The sequence below is a fragment of the Tachyglossus aculeatus genome, chromosome 11, assembly GCF_015852505.1.
Source record: "Tachyglossus aculeatus isolate mTacAcu1 chromosome 11, mTacAcu1.pri, whole genome shotgun sequence".
NCBI classification, from domain to species: Eukaryota; Metazoa; Chordata; class Mammalia; order Monotremata; family Tachyglossidae; genus Tachyglossus; species Tachyglossus aculeatus.
The window spans coordinates 25,296,996-25,320,805 of NC_052076.1; the positions used below are offsets into that span (position 1 = coordinate 25,296,996).

The 23,810-nt window shown below is 54.3% G+C and overlaps 1 protein-coding gene across 4 annotated transcripts in view; it reads right to left on the bottom strand.

The window, feature by feature from the left end:
* ADAM11 (ADAM metallopeptidase domain 11) overlaps positions 1-23,810 on the bottom strand; it is a 59,670-nt gene that overhangs the window by 15,408 nt on the left and 20,452 nt on the right. For 3 of the 4 annotated variants that reach the window (XM_038754436.1, XM_038754435.1, XM_038754438.1), the window contains exons 3-19: positions 18,356-18,432; positions 17,257-17,323; positions 13,126-13,211; positions 12,920-12,980; positions 10,486-10,555; positions 10,143-10,213; positions 9,517-9,591; positions 8,374-8,445; positions 6,282-6,448; positions 6,065-6,149; positions 5,814-5,904; positions 5,586-5,637; positions 2,507-2,606; positions 1,986-2,081; positions 1,793-1,885; positions 1,599-1,679; positions 1,410-1,460 (exon numbers count right to left, since the gene is read on the bottom strand). In XM_038754436.1, coding sequence (XP_038610364.1) covers positions 1,410-1,460; positions 1,599-1,679; positions 1,793-1,885; positions 1,986-2,081; positions 2,507-2,606; positions 5,586-5,637; positions 5,814-5,904; positions 6,065-6,149; positions 6,282-6,448; positions 8,374-8,445; positions 9,517-9,591; positions 10,143-10,213; positions 10,486-10,555; positions 12,920-12,980; positions 13,126-13,211; positions 17,257-17,323; positions 18,356-18,432 — 1,395 coding nt within the window. The remainder of the gene's footprint in view (positions 1-1,409; positions 1,461-1,598; positions 1,680-1,792; positions 1,886-1,985; positions 2,082-2,506; positions 2,607-5,585; positions 5,638-5,813; positions 5,905-6,064; positions 6,150-6,281; positions 6,449-8,373; positions 8,446-9,516; positions 9,592-10,142; positions 10,214-10,485; positions 10,556-12,919; positions 12,981-13,125; positions 13,212-17,256; positions 17,324-18,355; positions 18,433-23,810) is intronic. The other variant, XM_038754437.1, reaches the window with a different exon arrangement.

Genomic DNA, 23,810 nt, shown 5'->3' on the forward strand with positions numbered 1-23,810 from the left:
CGTCTGGACTACTGCACTAGCCTTCTCTCTGATCTCCCATCCTCGTGTCTCTCTCCACTTCAATCCATACTTCATGCTGCTGCCCGGATTATCTTTGTCCAGAAACGCTCTGGACATATTACTCCCCTCCTCAAAAACCTCCAATGGCTACCGATCAATCTGCGCATCAGGCAGAAACTCCTCACCCTGGGCTTCCAGGCTGTCCATCCATCACCTCGCCCCCTCCTACCTCACCTCCCTTCTCTCCTTCTACTGCCCAGCCCGCACCCTCCGCTCCTCCACCACTAATCTCCTCACTGTACCTCGCTCTCGCCTGTCCCGCCATCGACCCCCGGCCCACGTCATCCCCCGGGCCTGGAATGCCCTCCCTCTGCCCATCCGCCAAGCTAGCTCTCTTCCTCCCTTCAAGGCCCTGCTGAGAGCTCACCTCCTCCAGGAGGCCTTCCCAGACTGAGCCCCTTCTTTCCTCTCCCCCTCGTCCCCCTCTCCATCCCCCCCGTCTTACCTCCTTCCCTTCCCCACAGCACCTGTATATATGTATATATGGTTGTACATATTTATTACTCTATTTATTTATTTATTTTACTTGTACATTTCTATCCTACTTATTTTATTTTGTTGGTATGTTTGGTTCTGTTCTCTGTCTCCCCCTTTTAGACTGTGAGCCCACTGTTGGGTAGGGACTGTCTCTATGTGATGCCAATTTGTACTTCCCAAGCGCTTAGTACAGTGCTCTGCACATAGTAAGCGCTCAATAAATACGATTGATTGATTGATTGATTGAGAGAGTTGGCTACGAGGAGGGAGGGTGTTTCAGGCAGTCATGGGTGCGAGGTTGGCAGCGATATTTATTGAGCGCTTATTGTGAGCGGTACATTGTACTCAGCACTTGGAAGAGGACAATATCACACAGTTGGTAGTCCTTGTCCACAAGGAGCCCCACGTGGGACAGGGACTGTGTCCAACCCGATTAGCTTGTATCTCCCCCAGCGCTTAGAACAGTGCTTGGCACATAGTAAGCGCTTAATAAATGCCATCAGTATTAATATTATTATTAATGAGCTTCCAGTCCAGAGGGACTGTAAAGGGACAGGCTGCGGATGGCGGGTGGGAGTAGAGAAGCAGCGTGGCTTAGTGGAAAAAGCCCGGGCTTGGGAGTCAGAGGTCATGGGTTCGAATCCCAGCTCCGCCCCTGATCAACTGGGTGACTTTGGGCAAGTCACTTGACTTCTCTGGGCCTCAGTTCCCTCATCTGGAAAATGGGGATGAAGCCTGTGAGCCCCACGTGGGAGAACCTGATTACCTTGTATCTACCCCAGTGCTTAGAATGGTGCTTGGCACATAGTAAGCGCTTAACAAATACCATCATCACCATTATTATTATTCTATCCCCCCACCCTGCCCTTTACCTGGTCGTTTTCACAGTAGTAGCCATCCAGTTTGTGCAGGTTAGGGGGGCACTGCGAAGGGAAGGGGACAGAGAAGAGGAAGAGGCGGAGGCGAGCCAGGGTTGGACCCCCCACCGCCCAGCCCTGGGGGCGAGCCCTCCCCTGGGTAGGATCCGAACCCAGAGCCCGGGGGTGGATCCCGGGGCTCACCTGGCTGGAGTCTCCGGTGCAGGTCTCCGGGATGTCGCACTCGTTCACCGCCTCGCGACACGACACCCCTCGAGGCTCGTACTGGGGAGGGGGTGCAGGAATGGGGGAGAAGGGAAGGGGGGGGTCCTGCTCGTCGCCCCTCCCCACCTTTGGCCTCCCCCGACCCCCCCCAGCCCGCCCAGCCCCCTCCTCACCCTGCAGCCCCTGCAGCACAGCCCGTCGCTGCACATGGCATCGTGCGTCAAAGTGCATTTCCTGCAGCATCGGCCGCCTCCACGTGCGCACTCCTGGGGGGTGCAAGGTGGGGGCTCAGGCGACCCCGGGCCCTCTGGACGCCCCCTTCCCCAATTAAAGCCCCCCCTCCAAACCTCTCCCCTCCTTCTTTACCGCCAGCGAGCCGCAATCACACTCCTCTCCGGCCTCCACGAAGCCATTCCCGCACTCCGGAGGGTCCAGGAGCTGGGGCGGGGGGTCAGGGGTCATCTTCTCACACACACACACACACACACACTCTCTTGGGGACCACCCCAATCGGCCTTTCGGGGTGGGAGACCCTCCCCACCGCCCACCCTCCGCCCCCCACTTCTCCCCACCGGGCTGGGCGGAGGAAGGCCGATGGAGGATGGAGGATGGAGACGGCCGGGCCTGAGCTGGGTGGGGAGGGGGAGAATGGGGGCGAGAGGAAGGGGGGGGGGGCGAGGAGGGGGAAAAAGGAAGGGATGGGAGAGAAAAGAAGGGGAAGGGGCGACGGAAGGGGAAGGGGCTCTCGCAAGGCCCGGCTAGGCCGCAGGCGTCTTGCCTGGGTTGGTGGGCCCGGTGGGTTTGGTTGGTGGGGGCCCGGTGCAGCGGGGAAGGGGCTGGGGTTGGGGTGGGTGGTCTTGGGTTTGAGGGTGGGGGGATTGGGGTACTTTCAGGGGCTTGTTGAAGAGGCAGCCGCCGCCGCCCTCCTGCAGGAACCGGCTGTACTCGTCCAGGCTGCAGCGGGAGAACTTGCGTGGCAGGTAATACCTAAGGAGGAGGGCACGTGCCAACCGTTGTTCCCGCCACCCCTGACCCTCGACCCCGGACCCCCTGACCCGCCCTGGGGACCCCGGCCTCGACGCCCCCTCTGCCGCAGAGGGAAGGGTGAGGAGGGAAGAGGGGAAAGAGGGACAGGGGAGGGAGGAAGAGGAAAGGGAAAGGGAAGGAAAGGGGAAGAGAGAAGGGGAGGGAGGAAAAGGGGAAGGAAGGGGGGGAGAGGGAAGAGGAGGGAGGGGAGGAGGAAGAAAAGAAGGGGGGAGGGAAAAGGAAGAGGGAAGGGGAAGGTAAGGGGTAGAGAGAAGGGGAGGGAGGAAAAGGGGAAGAAAAGGGGGAGAGGGAAGAGGAGGGAGGGGAGGAGGATGAAAAGAAGGAGGGGAGGGAAAGGGAAGAGGGAAGGGAGGGAAAGGGAAGAGGGAAGGGGAGGGAGGAAACGGGGGAGAAGAGGGGGAGAGGGAAGGGGAGGGAGGGGAGGAGGAGGAGGGAAGAGGGGAAAGAGGGAGAGGGGAGGGAGGAAAAGGGGGAAGAGTGTAAAATGGGGATGAAGACTGTGAGCCCCCCGTGGGACAACCTGATCACCTTGTAACCTCCCCAGCGCTTAGAACAGTGCTTGGCACATAGTAAGCGCTTAATAAATGCCATCATCATTATTGTTATTATTAAAAGGGGAGGGGAGGGAGGAAGAAAGAGGGAGGAGGAGGGAAAGGGAGGGAGGAAAAGGGGGAGAAGAGAGGGGGAGAGGGAAGGGGAGGGAGGGGAGGAGGAGGGAAGAGGGGAAAGAAGAAAAGGGAAGCGAGAAGGGGAGGAAGGAGAAGGGGAAGAAGAGGTGGGGAGAGGGAAGAGGAGGGAGGAGGAGGAAGAGGAAAGGGGGAAGAGAGAAGCAGAGGGAGGAAAGGGGGAAGAAGAGGGGGAGAAGAGGGGAGGGGAAGAAAAAGGGAGGGAGGGAAGAGAGAAGGGAAGGGAGGAAAGGGGGAAGAAGAGAGGGACGGAGAGGGGGAGAGGGAGGGATGGGACGGGAGGAGGGAAGAAAAAAGAGAGGGAGAGACGAGGGTAAAGAGGGAAAGGGAAGAGGGAATGGGAGGGAGGAAAAAGAGAGAAGGAGGGGGAAGAGAGAAAGGGAGGGGGGAAGAAGGGGAAGAGATGGGGAGGGAGGGGAGGAGGCAAGAGGGGAAAGAGAGAGGGGAGGGAGGAAAACGGGGAGAAGGGAGGGAGGGGAAGAGGGAAGAGGGGAAAGAGAGAAGGGGAGGGAGAAAAAGGGGAAAAGAGGGGAAGAGGGGAGGGGAAAGTGGGAAAGGGAAGAGAGAAGGGAAGGGGGAAGAAAAAGGGGAGGGAGGGGAGAAGAGAAGAGGGGGAAAAGGGAAGAGAGAAGGGGAGGGAGGAAAGGGGAAGAAGAGAGGGAAAGGGAGGGGGAGGAGGAGGGAAGAGGGGAAAGGGAAGAGAGAAGGGGAGGGGGAAGAAAAAGGGGAGGGAGGGGAGGAGGGAAGAGGGGGGAAAAGGGACGAGAGAAGGGGAGGGAGGAATAGGGGAAGAAGAGGGGGGAGAGGGAGGGGAGGAAGGTAGAGGGGAAAGAGGGAAAGGGAAGAGAGAAGGGGGAAGAAAAACGGGGAGGGAGGGGAGGAGGGAAGAGGAGAAAAGGGAAGAGAGAAGGGGAGGGAGGAAAAGGGGAAAACGGGGGGGAGAGGGGAGGGGGAAGAAAAAGGGGAGGGAGGGGAGAAGGAGAGAAGAGGGGAAAGGGAAGGGAGGAAAGGGAGAAGAAGAGAGGGAAGGGAAGGAGGGGGAGAGGGAAGGGAGGGGGAGAGGGAAAGGGAAGAGAAAGGAAAGAGGGAAGAAGGAAGGGAGGGAAAGGGGAAGAGAAGGGTAAGGAGTATCTATCCTTGTATCTCCCCCAGCGCTTAGAACAGTGTTGGCACATAGTAAGCGCTTAACAAATACCAACATTATTATTAAGGAGGAGGGGAGGGGTGCGGGGGGTGGGGGGGCGGTCTGGGCTCCGATGGGCTGTGGCGGCTCCTAGTGGCGAAAGGCCGGAGCTGCAGGCCGCCTCTCGCAGCCGCCCAGAGGTCAGCGGGGTCACCTCCATTCATTCATTCATTCAATCGTATTTATTGAGCGCTTACTGTGTGCAGAGCACTGGGCTAAGCTACTGACGGGAGGCCTAAGGTCCGGGGGCCCCGGGGTCCTCAGCTCCCAGGCCCAGCCCCTGCCGGACTCAGCGGGACAAAGACACACAGCTGGGCCGCCCTGGGCTTGGTGGGGAAATTGGGGCGGGGGGGCGGGTCTGTGGGAATGTAATAATGATGGTATTTGTTCATTCATTCATTCATTCAATCGTATTTATTGAGCGCTTACTGTGTGCAGAGCACTGGACTAAGCGCTTAGTTAAGCGCTTACTGTGTGCGAAGCACTGTTCTCAGAGCTAGGGGGGAATACAAGGTCATCAGGTTGTCCCATGTGGGGCTCACAGTCTCCATCCCCATTTTACAGATGAAGGAACTGAGACCCAGAGAAGTGAAGTGACTTGCCCCAAGTCACACGGCTGACAAGCGGTGGAGCCGGGATTAGAAACTGGCTCCCAAGCCGGTAGTCTTTCCAATGAGCCACGCTGTGTGAGTGGTGGGGGGCTGTAGGCCTCTACTTAATAATAATAATAATAATAATGATGGCATTTGTTAAGCGCTTACAATGCGCAAAGCACTGTGCTAAGCGCTGGGGAGGATACAAGGTGATCAGGTTGTCCCACGGGGGGCTCGCAGTCTTAATCCCAGATGAGGTCACTGAGGCCCAGAGAAGTTAAGCAACTTGCCCGACTTCACACAGCTGACAAGTGGTAGAGCCGGGTCTTGAACCCGTGACCTCTGACTCCCAAGCCCGGGCTCTTTCCACTGAGCCAACCAACCACCCCCTCCCACCTGCAGCCTTCCACGCATTCCCAAGCCCCAGCCCCCTTCCCATTCCCCCCGCACCGCTCACCCGGTGTCCTCCATGATGCAGCCCAGCCAGGTGTCCGGGCATTTGCAGTCCCCTGTGGAAAATCCGGGATGGTCCTTGGTCCCGACCGCTCCTCGGCCCCCCGGGAATCCCCGGATGCACCCCCTCCCGCACCCCAGCGGGTCAGGCCCTGTCCTTGAAGAGGGGCTGACCCCGGTGGGCTTGGGCCGGGGGAGGTCAAGGGAAGGGGGTGGCGGGGCGCGTGTCCACCTGCCGAGGTGCGGTGCGTGTTCCATATCATGCCCAGGTTCTGGCCCAGGGTCTGGGCCAGCGTCACCGCCATGGCCCCCACGTTGCCGTACTGCGGGGAGGGGTCCGAAGGGGAGGAGAAGCAGGTTGTTGGCCCGTCGTCCTCCCCCGAGCGCTCAGTACGGTGCTCTGCGCACCGTGAGCGCTCAACAAATAGCGCCGCATGAATGAGGCCTACCTCCTCCGCCCGCCAACCCCGGCTGGGCCCTCACCTCGTTGACGCCCCCTCCCCTCGCTGGGGAGCAGATGCCCCCGACGTAGGCCGTGCCACTGCGAGAGCTCTGGAAGGTCCTGCCCCTGGAGGGGAGAGGGGCAGGCTGGAGACCCCCCACCCGCTCTCCAGGGGTGAGGTGGGGGGCCGCCGGACCAGTCCTCCCTCCTGAGCGGGGCGACCGGGGGCGGGGAAGGGGGTCTCGGGGGTCGCCTCACGAGAAGAGGTGGACGGCGTCGCTGGGCTCGGGCATGGCCTCTCGCCGGTAGCGCATGAGGCGGCCCAGCGTGTCCAGCGGCTCGTCCTGCACCCGGACCTTGTCCCCCGCCGCCCAGGTCTCCATGGCGACCAGCACGATGCGGGTGTTCAGCTGCTCCTTGTACATCTGACGGGGGCGGGGGGGCCGTCAGAGGGTCCGCACGGTGCCGGCGGGAATTCCCGCCCTCCTTCCGAGATGTTCCTTCAGTTCCCTGGCCCCCAGTAACCCCAGTTGATCCAGTGTGACCCCCCCCAGTAACCCCAGCCCTGATACCCCCACTCCCCCAGTAACCTAGAGGGAGATGAGAGGGAGTGTAGCCTGATGGAAAGACCCCCGGGCCTTGGCGTCTTCTAGACCGTGAGCCCGCTATTGGGTAGGGACCGTCTCCATATGTTACCAACTTGTCCTTCCCAAGCGCTTAGTCCAGTGCTCTGCACCCAGTAAGCGCTCAATAAATACGATTGAATGAATGAATGAGTCAGGGGACCTGGGATCCAATCCTGCCTCCGCCGCTGTCTGCAGTAGGATCGTGGGGAAGTCACTTCACTTCCCTGGGCCTCAGTGTCCTCATCTGCAAAATGGGGGTTCAGCGCCTGTTCTTCTTCCTACTTAAGACTGAAGCCCCATGTGGGACCTTTTTTTATGGCATTTGTTAATAATTGGGCTATTTTTTAAGTGCTTACTACGGGCCCCAGACTGAGCCCCCTTTTTCATTCGTTCATTCATTCAAACGTAAATGGGGGTTGAGATGGTGAGCCCCAAGTGGGACAAGGACTGTGTCCAACCTGATTATATCTACTCCAGGGTTTAGTATAGTGCCTGGCATTCAGTCATTCATTCAATCATTCATTCAGTCGTATTTATTGAGCGCTTACTATGTGCAGAGCACTGTGCTAAGCGCTTGGGAAGTCCAAGTTGGCAACATCTAGAGACAGTCCCTACCCAACAGCAGGCTCACAGCCTAGAAGGGGGAGACAGACAACAAAACAAAATATATTAATAAAATAAAATAAATAGAATAAATATGTACAAGTAAAATAGAGTAATAAATCTGTACAAACATATATACATTCATTCATTCAATCCTCTCCTCCTCCCCATCCCCCCCACCCTACCTCCTTCCCCTCCCCACAGCACCTGTATATACGTTTGTACAGATTTATTACTCGATTTATTTTACTTGTACATATTTACTATTCTACTTGTTTTCTTAATGATGTGCATTTAGCTTGAATTCTATTTGTTCTGACGACGTGACACCTGTCCACATGTTTTGTTTTGTTGTCCGTCTCCCCCTTCTAGCCCGTGAGCCCGTTGTTGGGTAGGGACCGTCTCTATATGTTGCCAACTTGGACTTCCCAAGCACTTAGTACAGTGCTCTGCACACAGTAAGCAGTCAATAAATATGATTGAATGAATGAATGAATGAATGAATGCCAGGCACTATACTAAACCCTGGAATAGATATAATCAGGTTGGACACAGTCCTTGTCAATCAATCAATCAATCAATCAATTGTATTTATTGATCGCTTACTGTGTGCAGAGCACTGTACTAAGCGCTTGGGAAGTACAAGTCGGCAACGCATAGAGACAGTCCCTACCCAACAGCGGGTCCCACTTGGGGCTCACCGTCTCAACCCCCATTTTACAGATTTTGTAACTGAGGCACAGACAAGTGAAGCGACTTGCCCAAGGCCGCACAGCAGACAGGTGGTGGAGCCGGGATTAGAAACCAGCGGGACTCTTCGGCCCGCGCTGTTTCATCATCATCAATCGTATTTATTGAGCGCTTACTATGTGCAGAGCACTGTACTGAGCGCTTGCACTGTACTAAGCGCTCTTTCCACTAAAGCCACACTGCTTCTACTCCAGCACTTAGTACGGTGCTTGACGGACATCACGATTATTCGGAGGGGCAGGCGGAGGCATGGTGGGAGTGGGAAGAAACGGCGGGAAGAGCGCTGCCCCCGGCTAGTCCGCCCCGCCACCCGGGAGCCCGTGCCCGTCGGAGGGGGCATCCCCGCCGTCGGGGAGAGGAGCGGGGCTCACCACGTCGGCCAGGTTCACCACGGACTTGGCAAAGTTGCTGGTGAGGATGACGGATTGGCGCAGTTGCTCAAACTGAGACGAAGAGAGGAGACAGGTGATGGACGGCGGTGCCAGGAGACCCGGGGCATAGGGGTGTCCAACACAGGTAGTGTCCAGGGGAGGAGGGGGCTGGGGGTGGGGAAGGATGGGGTCGGGGAATATCGTAATCTCCTTGAGGGCAGGGATAATAATAATAATGATGGCATTTATTAAGCGCTTACTATGTGCCAAGCACTGTTCTAAACACTGGGGAGGTTACAAGGTGATCAGGTTGCCCCAAGTGGGGCTCACAGTCTTAATCCCCATTTTCCAGATGAGGTCACTGCGGCCCAGAGAAGCGAAGCATCTTGCCCAAAATCACCCAGCTGACAAGTGCTCTGAACACAGTAAGCGCTCAATAAATACGATTGATTGATTGATTGATTGAAGTGGCGGAGCCGGGATTTGAACCCATGACCTCTGACTCCCAAGCCTGGGCTCTTTCCCCTGAGCCACGCTGCTTCTCTAAGGAAAAATAATGTTGGTATTTGTTAAGCGCTTACTATGTGCCAAGCACCGTTCTACACGCTGGGGAGGTTACATGGGGATCAGGGTGTCCCACGGGGGTGCTCACAGTCTTCATCTCCATTTTCCAGATGAGGTCGCTGAGGCCGGGAGAAGTGAAGTGACTTGCCCGAAGTCACACAGCTAAGTGGCGGAGCCGGGATTGGAACCCGTGACCTCTGACTCCAGAGCCCGTGTTCCTTCCACTGAGCCACGCTGCTTCTCCGATCATCATCATCAATCGTATTTATTGAGCGCTTACTATGTGCAGAGCACTGTACTAAGCGCTTGGGAAGTACAAATTGGCAACATATACAGACAGTCCCTACCCAACAGTGGGCTCACAGTCTAAAAGATCATGTCTACTTAACGCGACTGTACGCTCCTGAGTGCTTAGTACAGTGCTCTGCAGAGAGTAAGTGCTCAATAAATGCCATTGGTTGATTGACAGGGGGAAGGTGGGGGACGGGGGTTGGGAGAGGTGTCCAGATGGGGCCCTTACAGCCACCCCGTTCGCCCCTGGCCCGTGTTCCTCGACTGGTGCTCCCTCTCCGTGCTCACCAGCTGGTGATCGTTGACGACGATCAGCTCCACGTACTTGGTCTCGCTGTGGACCGTGTGATGTCCTCGTCGTACCTGGGGGTGAGGGCGGGCACCGGGTGAGAAGGACCGGGGCCACGGACGCACCCCGCACCCGACACCCCGGGCCTACCCCTCTTCCGGCCCCTCCGCGACTCGTCGTGGGCGGAGATCGTGCCTGTTTATTGTCCTAGTGTCCTCTCCCAAGCGCTTAGTACAGCGCCTCCTCGCACACAGGAAGCGCCCCAAAAATACGACTGAACCAACGGATGCACAAAGCAGCGTGGCTGAACGGAAAGGGCCCGGGCTTGGGAGCCAAGAGGTCGTGAGTTCTAATCCCGGCTCCGCCACTTGTCGGCCGGGTGACTTTGGGCAGGTCACTTGACTTCACGGGGCCTCAGTGACCTCATCTGGAAAATGGGGATGAAGACTGGGAGCGCCACGTGGGACAACCTGATCACCTTGTATCTACCTCAGTGCCCAGAACAGTGCTCGGCACATAGTAAGCGCTTAACAGATACCGTCATCATCATCGTCAAAGCCGCCCCCTCCCACCACTGGAAGCCCCTCTCCCCATCACCCCATCACAGGACTCGGCAGCCCCATACCTGCCTTTTCCTCCTTAGTCGGGCCCGGGACGGGGCAGCCAGGCGGAGGCCGGGGGCGTCAAGCGGGCACCCTGATGGGAGTGGGGTCAAGCTGGTTGGGGGGTGGGAGTGCCCACGGGCCACCTTCCCTTTCATCCCTCTCTTCCCATCTCCCTCTCCAAACCTGGTCCCCATGCAGAGCCCCCTTCCTCACCCCTGTTCTGCCTGCTACTGGTTGCCAGCATGCCCCTGTGCCCAGTACGCCTGGATGCAGTGCTCTGCACACAGTAAGCGCTCAATAAATACGATTGAATGAACGAATGAAATGCCCTGCTGCCCGACATGCCCTGGTAACTGGCCTCACCTGGCTCTGTGCAGCCCACAGCCGGGCGGGAAGCGGGGGACCGGTAGATGAGGTGGGGAACGGGTCCCTCCTGGGGATGGGGCGAGGGGGAGGGCTGACACCCAGACTCTCCCTGGGACAGGGGATGGAGAGGGAGCAACTCCCTCCCTCCTCCCTGGGAGAGGGAAGCGGTGCCCCCGGATACCCCTACACCCTGGGAGTGTCTGCCCAGCCCAGCTCCCGTGTCCTATAACTCGTTCCTGTGGCATCCTTGGGTTTGGGTTCGAGGCCTGGATTGGGGCCAGAGCAGAGTCATCTGGGGGCAGGGGGAGATGAGGGTGTTTCACTGAAACCAGAGGTGAGGTCGCCAGGAGACTGGGATTAGGTTACTGGTGGGGGGTATCAAGACTGGGGTTACTAGGGGGTCACACTGGATCAACTGAGGTTACTGGGGGCCGGGGAACTGAAGTTACAGGGTGCTGTGGGACTGAGGTTACACGGGGTGGGGGACTGAGGTTACAGGAGGCCGGGGGATTGAGGTTTCAGGGAGTCTAGGGAGTGGGGTTACTGGGGGGGGTCAAGGGTGTGGGGCTACAGGGGGTTGGGGGACTGAAATTACAGGGGGTCAAGGGGTTGAGGTTACTGAGGGTCAAGGGATTGGGACTACCAGGAGTTGGGGAACTGAAGTTACAGGGGGGTCGAGGGACTGAGGTTTCAGGGAGTCGAGGGAGTGGGGTTACTGGGGGTTGGGGGATTGAGGTTACAGGGGGTCTGCACACTGAGGTTACAGGGGGGTCACGGGCCTGAGGTTACAGGGGGTTGGGGGGACTGAGGTTTCAGAGGGTCAGGGGACTGAGGTTACAGGGGGTTGGGGGGACTGAGGTTTCAGGGGGCTGGGGGGACTGAGGTTTCAGAGGGTCAGGGGACTGAGGTTATAGGGGGTTGGGGGGACTGAGGTTTCAGGGGGTTGGAGGGACTGAGGTTTCAGAGGGTCAGGGGACTGAGGTTATAGGGGGTTGGGGGGACTGAGGTTTCAGGGGGTTGGGGGGACTGAGGTTTCAGGGGGCCTGGGGACTGAGGTTACCAGGGGGTTGAGGGAGTGGAGCTATAGGGGACAGGTTTCGGGGGTTGAGAGAATGAGGTTACCGGGGGTTGGGGGACTGAGGTTACAGAAGGGTCGAGGGAATGGGGGTGCAGTGACTAACCCCCTGTGGACTAAACCCCACTTTTCCTCATCTCCCATTCCCTTCTGCGTCACCCTGCCTTGCTCCCTTTCCTTTCCCCCCTCTCCCCACCCCACAGCACTTAGGTATCGATCTGTCATTTTGTCTCTTTATATTGCTGTCTATTTGTATTGATGTCTGTCTCCCTCTCTCTAGACTGCGAGCTCACGGTGGGCAGAGATTGTCTCTCTTTATTGCTGTATTATACTTTCCCAAGGGCGCAGTACAGTGCTCTGCACACGGTAAGCGCTCAATAAATATGATTGAATGAATACAGGGGACAGGTTTCAGGCGTTGAGGGAGTGAGGTTACAGGGAATTGAGGGAATGAGGTTACTGGGGGGTCGAGGGAATGGGGCTACAGGGGGTCGGGGGATGGAGGTTACAGGGAATTGAGGGAATGAGGTTACTGGGGGGTCGAGGGAATGGACAGGGGGTCGGGGGACGGAGGTTACAGGGAATTGAGGGAATGAGGTTACTGGGGGGTCGAGGGAATGGGGCTACAGGGCGTCAGGGGACGGAGGTTACAGGGAATTGAGGGAATGAGGTTACTGGGGGGTCGAGGGAATGGGGCTACAGGGCGTCGGGGGACGGAGGTTACAGGGAATTGAGGGAATGAGGTTACTGGGGGGTCGAGGGAATGAGGGTACAGGGGGTCGGGGGACTGAGGTTACAGGGAATTGAGGGAATGAGGTTACTGGGGGGTCAAGGGAATGGGGCTACAGGGGGACGGGGGACTGAGGTTACAGGGAATTGAGGGAATGAGGTTACTGGGGGGTCGAGGGAATGGGGCTACAGGGGGTCGGGGGATGGAGGTTACAGGGAATTGAGGGAATGAGGTTACTGGGGGGTCGAGGGAATGGGGCTACAGGGGGTCGGGGGACTGATGTTACAGGGAATTGAGGGAATGAGGTTACTGGGGGGTCGAGGGAATGGGGCTACAGGGGGTTGGGGGACTGAGATTACAGGGGTCGACTGAGATTTCAGTGGGGTTACTGGGGGAAGAGAGAAGGGGGCTACAAGGGGGTCGGGGGACTGAGATTACGGGTGTCGACAGATTTCAGTGGGCTTACTGGGGGAAGAGAGAAGGGGGCTACAAGGGGATCAGGGGACTGAGATTACGGGGGTCGACAGATTTCAGTGGGGTTACTGGGGGAAGAGAGAAGGGGGCTACAAGGGGGTCGGGGGACTGAGGTTCCAGGGGGTCGGGGATTACAGTGGGGAAGGGGTTACCGACGAGGCAGTCTCCTGAGGCTCCAGTGTGTAGGTAAAGTTTCCATCTGAGAAGACACCCCTGAGGGAGAGAGAGAGAGAGTGTCAGACCCCTCCATCATCCCCCACCCCACCACCCCATATCCCGCCCCGATCCTCCGCTTCCATGGAACCCCTGGCTACTGTTTCCCAAAGTTGCCTCCCTCATTCCCCCTGGATCTACTTACTGCAACCCCTGGCAGCTGGATAAGGCGGCAAAGGACCGTGGGTTTCCACGCAGTCGGCCCTGGTAGTAGCAGTGCTCTCCGGCCCCCTGAAATGTAAATGTCTCTGGCCTGTAAGCTCGTTGTGGGCAGGAAATGTGGTCTTTGGAAGGCCAAATGACTCCACTCAGATTATTTTGGACACATAATCAGGAGGACGGAGTCTCTGGAGAAGACACTAATGCTAGGAAAAGTCCAGGGAAAATGTGGAAGAGGCAGACCAACAGCTAGGTGGGTAGAGACCATAACAATGGTAACAGAAGAACCATTAGAAAGGTTGTGGATTATAATAATGACGGCATTTATTAAGCGCTTACTATGTTTTGTTGTCTGTCTCCCCCTTCTAGACTGTGAACCCGCTGTTGGGTAGGGACCGTCTCTAGATGTTGCCAACTTGGACTTCCCAAGCGCTTAGTCCAGTGCTCTGCACACAGTAAGCGCTCAATAAATACGATTGAATGAATGAATGCCAAGCACTGTCTTGAGCGCTGGGGAGGTTACAAGGTGATCAGGTTGTCCCCTGGAGGGCTCACAGTCTTCATCCCCATTTTACAGGTGAGGGAACTGAGGCCCAGAGAAGTGGAGTGACTAGCCCAAAGTCACGCAGCTGGGATTTGAACCCATGACCTCTGACTCCAAAGCCCGGGCTCTTTCCACTGAGCCACACTGCTGGAGAAAGTATTTCTATGGAGTTGCTATGAATCGGAAATGACTCAATGGCACTTAATAATAATAATAATAATAATAATTGTTGTATCAGGTTTTCCCCTACGCTTAGTACAGTGCTCTGCGCACAGTAAGCGCTTGATAAATACGATTAAATGAATGAATGAAAGGGGACAAAGAGAGGTTGTTGAGCCAAGTAATCCTTCCCCTAAGCCCCGCTCCTACCCAGTGCAGCAAAGCCCATCCGAAAGGCCTGGATCTCCCAGTTCCAGGGTCCAGAGGACAAGAATAATAATAATTATCATAGTTTTTCTTAAGCATTTACTATGTGCCAAGCACTGTACTAGAGAAGCAGCGTGGCTCAGTGGAAAGAGCATGGGCTTTGGAGTCAGAGGTCATGGGTTCAAATCCTGGCTCTGCCAATTGTCAGCTGTGTGACTTTGGGCAGGTCACTTTACTTCTCTGCGCCTCAGTTTCCTCACCTGTAAAATGAGGATTAAAACTGTGAGCCCCCCGTGGGACAACCTGATCACTTTGTAACCTCCCCAGCGCTTAGAACAGTGCTTTGCACATAGTAAGCGCTTAATAAATGCCATTATTATTATTATAACTAAGCCCTGGAGTAGATGCAAGATAATCAGATCAGAAACAGTCTCTGTACCAACAGGGGCTCACAGTCTAACAGGGTTTTTTTTTTTGTGTGTGTGTGTGTATGTGTGTTTGTTTCTTTTTTTAATGGTATTTGTTAAGGGCTTACTATGCACCAGAAGCATCGTGGCTCAGTGGAAAGAGCCCGGGCTTTGGAGTCAGAGGTCATGGGTTCAAATCCCGGCTCTGCCAACTGTCAGCTGTGTGACTTTGGGAAAGTCACTTCACTTCTCTGGGCCTCAGTTACCTCATTTGTAAAATGGGGATTAAAACTCTGAGCCCCACGTGGGACAACCCGATCACCTTGTACCCTCCCCAGCGCTTAGAACAGTGCTTTACACATAGTAAGTGCTTAACAAATACCATCATTATTATTATTATTATTCTCTGTGCCTCAGTTCCCTCATCTGTGAAATGGGGATTAAGACTGTGAGTCCCCTGTGGGACAACCTGATCACCTTGTAACCTCCCCAGCGCTTAGAACAGTGCTTTGCACATAGTAAGAGCTTAACAAATACCATCATTATTATTATTATTATTCTCTGTGCCTCAGTTCCCTCATCTGTGAAATGGGGATTAAGACTGTGAGTCCCCTGTGGGACAACCTGATCACCTTGTAACCTCCCCAGCGCTTAGAACAGTGCTTTGCACATAGTAAGTGCTTAATAAATACCATCATCATTATTATTATTATTATGTATCTACCCTAGAGCTTAGTACAGAGCCTGGCACATAGTAAGCGCTTAACTAATACTACCAAAAAAAATAAAATAAGGTAAAAAAATGAAAATGAAACCAGGTGGGGAGGGGGGTCCAGCCTGGAGAAGAGGTCACAGCCTCCAAGTCGCAGAAGTTCCAAATTCAAATTCAGGCTTAAATGGCAGCAGGAGAGAGTTGGGTTAGACCAGAGGAAGAACTGGCGGATTCCCGGGGCTGTCACTCCTGGGAGGGGGGCCCAAAGTGGTCCTGGGGGAGACCCCTTACCCCAACCAACAGTGGAAATGTGACCGCTGAGCCCCGAGCAGCTTGGGTGGGCCTGCGAGGTGGGTGGGTGGGGGGACTGGGGCCTGCCCATCCGCCAAGCTCGCTCTCTTCCTCCCTTCAAGGCCCTGCTGAGAGCTCACCTCCTCCAGGAGGCCTTCCCAGACTGAGCCCCTTCTTTCCTCTCCCCCTCGTCCCCCTCTCCATCCCCCCCCGTCTTACCTCCTTCCCTTCCCCACAGCACCCGTATATATGTATATATGGTTGTACATATTTATTACTCTATTTATTTATTTATTTATTTTACTTGTACATTTCTATCCTACTTATTTTATTTTGTTGGTATGTTTGGTTCTGTTCTCTGTCTCCCCCTTTTAGACTGTGAGCCCACTGTTGGGTAGGGACTGTCTCTATGTGATGCCAATTTGTACTTCCCAAGCGCTTAGTACAGTGCTCTGCACATAGTAAGTGCTCAATAAATACGATTGATTGATTGATTGATTGATTGATTCCCACCGGCCCCCAGCTCACCCCCAGAGATTTTCTCTTCTCCATTTGTGGGCCTGCTAAGAAGGGTGGGGGGCGGCGGCCTGGGTTATTTATTGGGGCTCATTCATCTTCCTAAAGGAGCCGGCCGGGGTGGGGGGCTTGCTTGCTCCCCATCCCCCTTCCAAGCCCCAGTTCCCGGAGCCTGCTGGGGGGAAGGAGCACCCCTTCTCCTGCCCCAAATGTGGGGGATTCCGATGGAATTTAGGGGAGGGGGCTCTGAGGTCCCGTCCCCATCTCTATCCCCAGAGGGCCCCCCGGATAGGGCCTTCCTCTGGCCCGGGACATCAAGGGGCAGAGAACTGGAGTCCAGCAACTGTGGGAAGGGGCGAGCTGTAAAAAAAGACCCTCCGTCTTCCTCCCGAGGCTGTCTCCAAGGACCCTCTACCATTCATTCATTCGGTCATATTTACCAAGCGCTTACCGTGTGCAGAACTCTGTATTAAGTGCTTGGGAGAGGACAACACAACAAGAAACAGACACATTCCCTGCCCATGAGCACCCGCCCCTCCCACATGGGATCCTCCATCCTCCTCCCCAAGGTCCCTCTATCCCTCTCTCCAAGGCCCCTCTACCCTCCCCCTTGGGATCCTCCATCCCCCTCCTCAAGGCTACCCTAAGGACCCCCCATTCCTCTCTCCAAGGACCCTCTACCTTCCCCCAGGGGATCCTCCATCCCCCTCCTCCTCAAGGCTACCCTAAGGACCCCCCATTCCTCTCTCCAAGGACCCTCTACCTTCCCCCAGGGGATCCTCCATCCTCCTCCTCAAGGCTACCCTAGGGACCCCCCATTCCTCTCTCCAAGGACCCTCTACCTTCCCCCAGGGGATCCTCCATTCCCCTCCCAAAGGCTATCCCAAGGACTCTCTATCCCCATCCCCAAGACCGCCCCAAGGACCCTCCATCCCCTCCCCCAGGCCGCCCCAAGGACCCTCCATCTCCCTCCCCTTGGCCACCCCAAGGACCCTCCATCCCCTCCCCCAGGCCACCCCAAAGACCCTCTGCCCTCCCCTGCAGGGCCTCTCTGACCCTCCTCCCCAGGGCTCTCTCCCTTCCGACCCCAAGGAGGTAGTTCATTCCTTCAATCGTATTTATTGAGCGCTTACTGTGTGCAGAGCACTGGACTATGCGCTTGGGAAGTCCAAGTTGGCAACATAGAGAGACGGTCCCTACCCAACAACGGGCTCAGCCGGCAGAGATCTGGAAAGGCCACAGGCCCACCCGAAGACCCCTCCCCTGCCCCGGTGGGCTCACCGAGCTGTGCCGCATGCTCCCGTCGTGACCGAAGTGGCGTTCCACGTACTGGGAAGACAAGAGGTGGCTGGGAGGGTGGGGGTGGGAGGGGAACCAGATGAGCAGAGGCCCCCCAATTCCTGACCCTCGCCCCCCACCCCGTGACTTGACCCCTGACTGCTGAGCTCTTTCTGCAGGGAGGCAGATGGGTGGCTGAACTGGGGAGGCTCAGTGTTGTTTGGATCAGTTTTCCCCTGACCTGGGGACGGGGGTCGCAGTCAGGGTTTGGGAGGGGGCGAGGACAGGGGCCGGGCCAGGAGACAGTTCTGGGGGTCTTTGGGTCTGAGATGTCGGTCCAGGACTGAGCAGGGCCGCTCAGTAGGATGGCACAGAGATGATGAGGATGAGGATGGAGGCTGGAAGCTGGGAGGGGGCAGAGACTGGGGAGGGGGCTGGCCTGGAATGGGGTGGAGACTGGAGAATAATATAACCATCATCATCAATCGTATTTATTGAGCACTTACTGTGTGCAGAGCACTGTACTAAGCGCTTGGGAAGTCCAAGTTGGCAACATCTAGAGACAGTCCCTACCCAACAGTGGGCTCACAGTCTAATATATTGTTATATATAATAATATATATTATTATATAATAATAATAATGGCATTTGTTAAGCGCTTACTATGTGCCAAGCACTGTTCTGAGCGCTGGCACGGTTCTAAGCATTGGCACTGTTCTAAGCGGTGGGGTTCCACCACCTCCCCAGACACATAGACACCTCTTCACACGCATAAACACGTAAACATCCCCGCAATTTCTCTAAGGGGGCAGCTTACATCACACAAAGCTGCTCGGACCCTGCCCAGGGAGAGCCTGAGACCCACCTACGCACAATTCCAATGCCTAATACAGTGCCTGGCACATAGTAGGCGCTTAATGAATACCATTATTTTTTAAAATCCCACTCCCACTCCAAGACCTCATTCTCCCAACCCCCCCAACCCCTCCACCACCCAGCCTTTCCACCCTTCTTCTGCCAGCCAGCTGCTCCCCGCACCCGGAGCCCCCACCTGCCCAAGGTGCCCACCCCCGGGGTTGCCCACCCACCCCGCCTCACTCACTGATTCAGCTCCAGATCCAGGATGAAGGCCAAACTGAAGGCCTGAATGAGGAAACTCACCCGAGCCAGGTGCTCTGTCTGCGGAGACACAGGGAAGGAAGGGGTCAGCTGGGGTCCCTAAGCCGGGGACCACCTCAATTCTCAGGGTGGGGATGGAGGACGGGGGCCGTGGGCTCCCAGATGAGGCTGCCGGGCCAATCAATCAATCAATCAATCAATCAATCATATTTATTGAGCACTTACTGTGTGCAGAGCACTGTACTGAGCGCTTGGGAAGTACAAGTTGGCAACATCTAGAGACGGCCCCTACCCAACAGTGGGCTTACAGTCGAAAAGAGCCAGGATTCTGGCCTCCCCCGGCCTCCCCTCCCATCCCTCAGGTGGAGCAGAAGCAGGAAAGGGAGTGGAGGAGGAGAAGGAAGAAGAGGAAGAGGAGGAGAGGGAAGGGGAGGAGGGAGTTGGGGTTTCCAATTCTTCCTGCCTCTTGAGCCTTGGTAATAATAATAATAATAATAATGGCATTTATTAAGTGCTTACTATGTGCAAAGCACTGTTCTAAGCGCTGGGGAGGTTACAAGGTGATCAGGTTGTCCCACATCTTCATCCCCATTTTCCAGATGAGGCCCAGAGAAGTGAAGTGACTGGCCCAAAGTCACCCAGCTGACAATTGGCGGAGCCAGGATTTGGACCTATGACCTCTGAATAATAATAATAATAATAATGGCATTTATTAAGGGCTTACTATGTGCAAAGCACTGTTCTAAGCGCTGGGAAGGTTACAAGGTGATCAGGTTGTCCCCCAGGGGGCTCACAGTATTAATCCCCATTTTACAGGTGAGGTGACTGAGGCACAGAGAAGTTGTGACTTGCCCAGAGTCACACAGCTGACAAGTGGTGGAGCTGGGATTTGAACCCATGACCTCTGACTCCAAAGCCCGGGCTCTTTCCACTGAGCCACGCTGCTTACACAGGCCTGAGAGTCAGAGGACTTGGGCTCTGATCCTAGTCTGCCCTTAAATAATGATGGCATTTATTAAGCGCTTACTATGTGCAAAGCACTGCTCTAAGCGCTGGGGAGGTTACAAGGTGATCAGGTTGTCCCACGGGGGGCTCACAGTCTTCATCCCCATTTTCCAGATGAGGTCACTGAGGCCCAGAGAAGTGACTTGCCCAAAGTCACATGCCTCTGTACCTCAGCTCCCTCATCTATGAAATGGGGACTTAATACCTGTCCTCTCTCCCCTTTAGATGTGAGTCCCATAATAATAATAATAATAATAATGGCATTTATTAAGCACTTACTATGTGCAAAGCACTGTTCTAAGCGCTGGGGAGGTTACAAGGTGATCAGGTTGTCCCACGGGGGGCTCACAGTCTTCATCCCCATTTTCCAGATGAGGTACTGAGGCACGGAGAAGTTAAGCTCATTCATTCATTCATTCATTCAATCGTATTTATTGAGCGCTTACTGTGTGCAGAGCACTGGACTAAGCGCTTGGGAAGTCCAAGTTGGCAACATCTAGAGATGGTCCCTACCCAACAGCGGGCTCACAGTGTAGAAGGGGGAGACAGACAACAAAATGAAACATATTAACAAAAGAAAATAAATAGAATAAATATATACAAGTAAAATAAATAAATATAGTAATAAATATGTACAAACAATAAATACTAGACAACAACTTGTTGTCTCCCCCTTCTAGCCTGTGAGCCCGTTGTTCATTCATTCATTCTATTACTCTATTTATTTATTTATTTATTTTACTTGTACATATCTATTCTATTTATTTTGTTTCGTTAGTATGTTTGGTTTTGTTCTCAGTCTCCCCCTTTTAGACTGTGAGCCCACTGTTGGGTAGGGACTGTCTCTATATGTTGCCAGTTTGTACTTCCCAAGCGCTTAGTACAGTGCTCTGCACATAGTAAGCGCTCAATAAATACGATTGATGATTCATTCAATCGTATTTATTGAGTGCTTACTGTGTGCAGAGCACTGTGCTAAGCGCTTGGGAAGTCCAAGTTGGCAACATCTAGAGACGGTCCCTACCCAGCAGCGGGCTCACAGTCTAGAAGGGGGAGACAGACAACAAAACCAAACATATTAACAAAATAAAATAAATAGAATAGATATGTACAAGTAAAATAGAGTAATAAATATGTACAAACATATATACATAGTGACTTGAATATAGATAGCACTCCCCTCTAAATGTTTATCACGACCAAAAATGTGGTAACCCCGTTTTCTGGATATGCTAGGTATCTAAGCAAGGGGACTTTCTTTTTTTTTTCAGAGCAGTAGTTGCCCAAAATCAATCAATTAATCAATGGGCCAGATTGCCTGAGTCTGCCTGCTCAGACACCTAACAGCCATCATCTCTGGGCAAGGCACTTCACTTCTCTGTGCCTCAGTTCCCTCATCTGTGAAATGGGGATGAAGACTGTGAGCCCCCCGTGGGACAACCCGATCGCCTTGTAACTTCCCCAGCGCTTAGAACAGTGCTTTGTACATAGTAAGCGCTAACTAAATGCCATCATTATTATTATGAGAAGCAGCGTGGCTCAGTGGCAAGAGCCCGGGCTTTGGAGTCAGAGGTCATGGGTTCGAATCCCGACTCCACCACATGTCTGCTGTGTGACCTTGAGCAAGTCACTTCACTTCTCAGAGCCTCAGTTCCCTTATCTGTAAAATGGGGATGAAGACTGTGAGCCCCACGGGGGACAACTTGATCACCTTGTATCCCCCCAGAGCTTAGAACAGTGCTTTGCACATAGTAAGCGCTTAACAAATACCATCATCATCGTCATCATCTCTTTCTTGGCTGTTGCCAGGGGTCTTTTGAGCACCTGCAACTCCTTTTAGACTGTGAGCCCACTGTTGGGTAGGGACCGTCTCTATATGTTGCCAACTTGGACTGCCCAAGCGCTTAGTACAGTGCTCTGCACACAGTAAGCGCTCAATAAATACGACTGATTGATTAAACGGGACGAATGGGCCCCCCAAGCCAACCCGGCCAAGGAGCACAGATTCATTCATTCAGTCGTATTTATTGAGCGCTTACTGTGTGCAGAGAAGTGGACTAAGCGCTTGGGAAGTCCAAATTGGCAACATATAGGGACGGTCCCTACCCGACAACGGGCTCACAGTCTCCCCGGCCCAGCCAGAGGGAGTGGGCGGAAGAGGTTGCTCTTTAATATTTCAATCCCACGGTAAATTTTTAAAGAGGGGAAGTTTTCCCGATGAATTTTTCAGAGGGGTTTAAGGTGCGGCTTGGCTGCCGGGTGCCCGGCTGCTCCAGCACCAGAGAGGCCTCGAAAAGAGAATCAGAGTAGCCTAGTAGATAGAGCCCGGGCCCGGATCCTCCGCTTGTCTCCCGGGTGACCTTGGCCAAGTCATTTCTCTTCCCTGGGCCTCGGTTTCCTCCTCATCTGTAAAATGGGGATTAAGACGGTGAGCCCCATGCGGGACAGGGACCGTGTCCAACCTGATTAACTTGTACCTGCCCCAGCGTTTAGTACAGTGCCTGCCACACAGTAAGAGACGAGCCCGTTGTTGGGTAGGGGCCGTCTCTATATGTTGCCAACTTGTGATGATGATGATGTTGGTATTTGTTAAGCGCTTACTATGTGCGAGGCACTGTTCTAAGCGCTGGGGTAGATACAAGGTAATCAGGCTGTCCCACGTGGGGCTCACAGTCTTCATCCCCATTTTACAGATGAGGGAACTGGGGCCCAGAGAAGTGAAGTGACTTGCCCAAAGTCGCACAGCTGACAAGTGGCAGAGCCGGGATTTGAACCCATGACCTCTGACTCCAAAGCCCGTGCTCTTTCCATTGAGCCACGCTGCTTCTGATTCCCAAGCGCATAGTCCAGTGCTCTGCACGCAGTAAGCGCTCAATAAATATGATTGAATGAATGAATGAATGAACTAATGCCATTAAAGCAGCGTGGCTCAGTGGAAAGAGCCCGGGATTTGGAGTCGGTGGTCATGGGTTCAAATCCCGGCTCTGCCAATTGTTGGCTGTGTGACCTTGGGCAAGTCACTTAACTTCTCTGTGCCTCAGTGATCTCATCTGGAAAATGGGGACTGACTGTGGGGCCCCCCACACTTCTAGACTGTGAGCCCACTGTTGGGTAAGGACCGTCTCTATATGTTGCCAACTTGTACAGCTTAGTACAGTACTCTGCACATAGTAAGCACTCAATAAATACGATTGATTGATTGTACTTCCCAAGCGCTTAGTACAGTGCTCTGCACACAGTAAGCGCTCAATAAATACGATTGAATGAATGAATGAATAATAATAATGGTGGTATTTGTTAAGCACTTACTATCATCATCATCATCATCATCAATCGTATTTATTGAGCGCTTACTGTGTACAGAGCACTGTACTAAGCGCTTGGGAAGTCCAAGTTGGCAACATATAGAGACAGTCCCTACCCACCAGTGGGCTCACAGTCTAGAAGGGGGAGACAGATAACAAAACCAAACATAGTAACAAAATAAAATAAATAGAATAGATATGTACAAGTAAAATAAATAAATAAATAAATAGAGTAATTACTATGTGAGAAGCACTGTTCTAAGCGCTGGGGGGGATACAAGGTGATTAGGTTGTCCCACTTGGGGCTCACAGTCTTAATCCCCATTTTCCAGATGAGAGAACTGAGGCCCAGAGAGGTGAAGTGACTTGCCCAAAGCCACACAGCTGACAAGTGGCGGAGCCGGGAGTAAAACCCGTGACCTCTGGCTCCCAAGCCCGCGCTCTTTCCACTGAGCCACGCTGCTTCTCTGCTTGTATCCTCCCTAACGCTTAGTACAGAGCCTGGTATTCGTAATCTTGGGCTAGTCACCTCAGTCCTCTGGGCCTCAGTTTCCTCAACTGGAAAATGAGGAATCAATACCCATCCTTCCTCCCTATGAGTCAGTCAATTGTATTTATTGAGCACTTACAGTGTGCAGAACACTGTACTAAGCATCCCCTTGCTCCCATTGCTCCACGGGGAGCAGCAGTCCTCGGTCTCCTGATGCCCACCATCCCCTCCATTTCTAGCCCCCCGCCCCAGAAGCCGGCCTCCTCCCCCATGAGGTCCACAACACTCCACTTACAACACTCCGGCAAGGCTCTAGCACTTAGATATTCTGCTGTTCTGTCTCTTAGCACTTACTCGAATACATCAGTATTTGAATATCGAATATATAAGCACTTAGTACAGTGCTCTGCACACAGTAAGCGCTCAATAAATACGATTGATTGAATATATATTCTAATATATTCAAATTCGAACATTGAATATATTCAATTCGAATATATCGAATACATCTCCCTTCAAGGCCCTACTGAGAGCTCACCTCCTCCAGGAGGCCTTCCCAAACTGAGCCCCCTCCTTCCTCTCCCCCTCCCCGTCCCCCCAGCCTTACCTCCTTCCCTTCCCCACAGCACCTGTATATT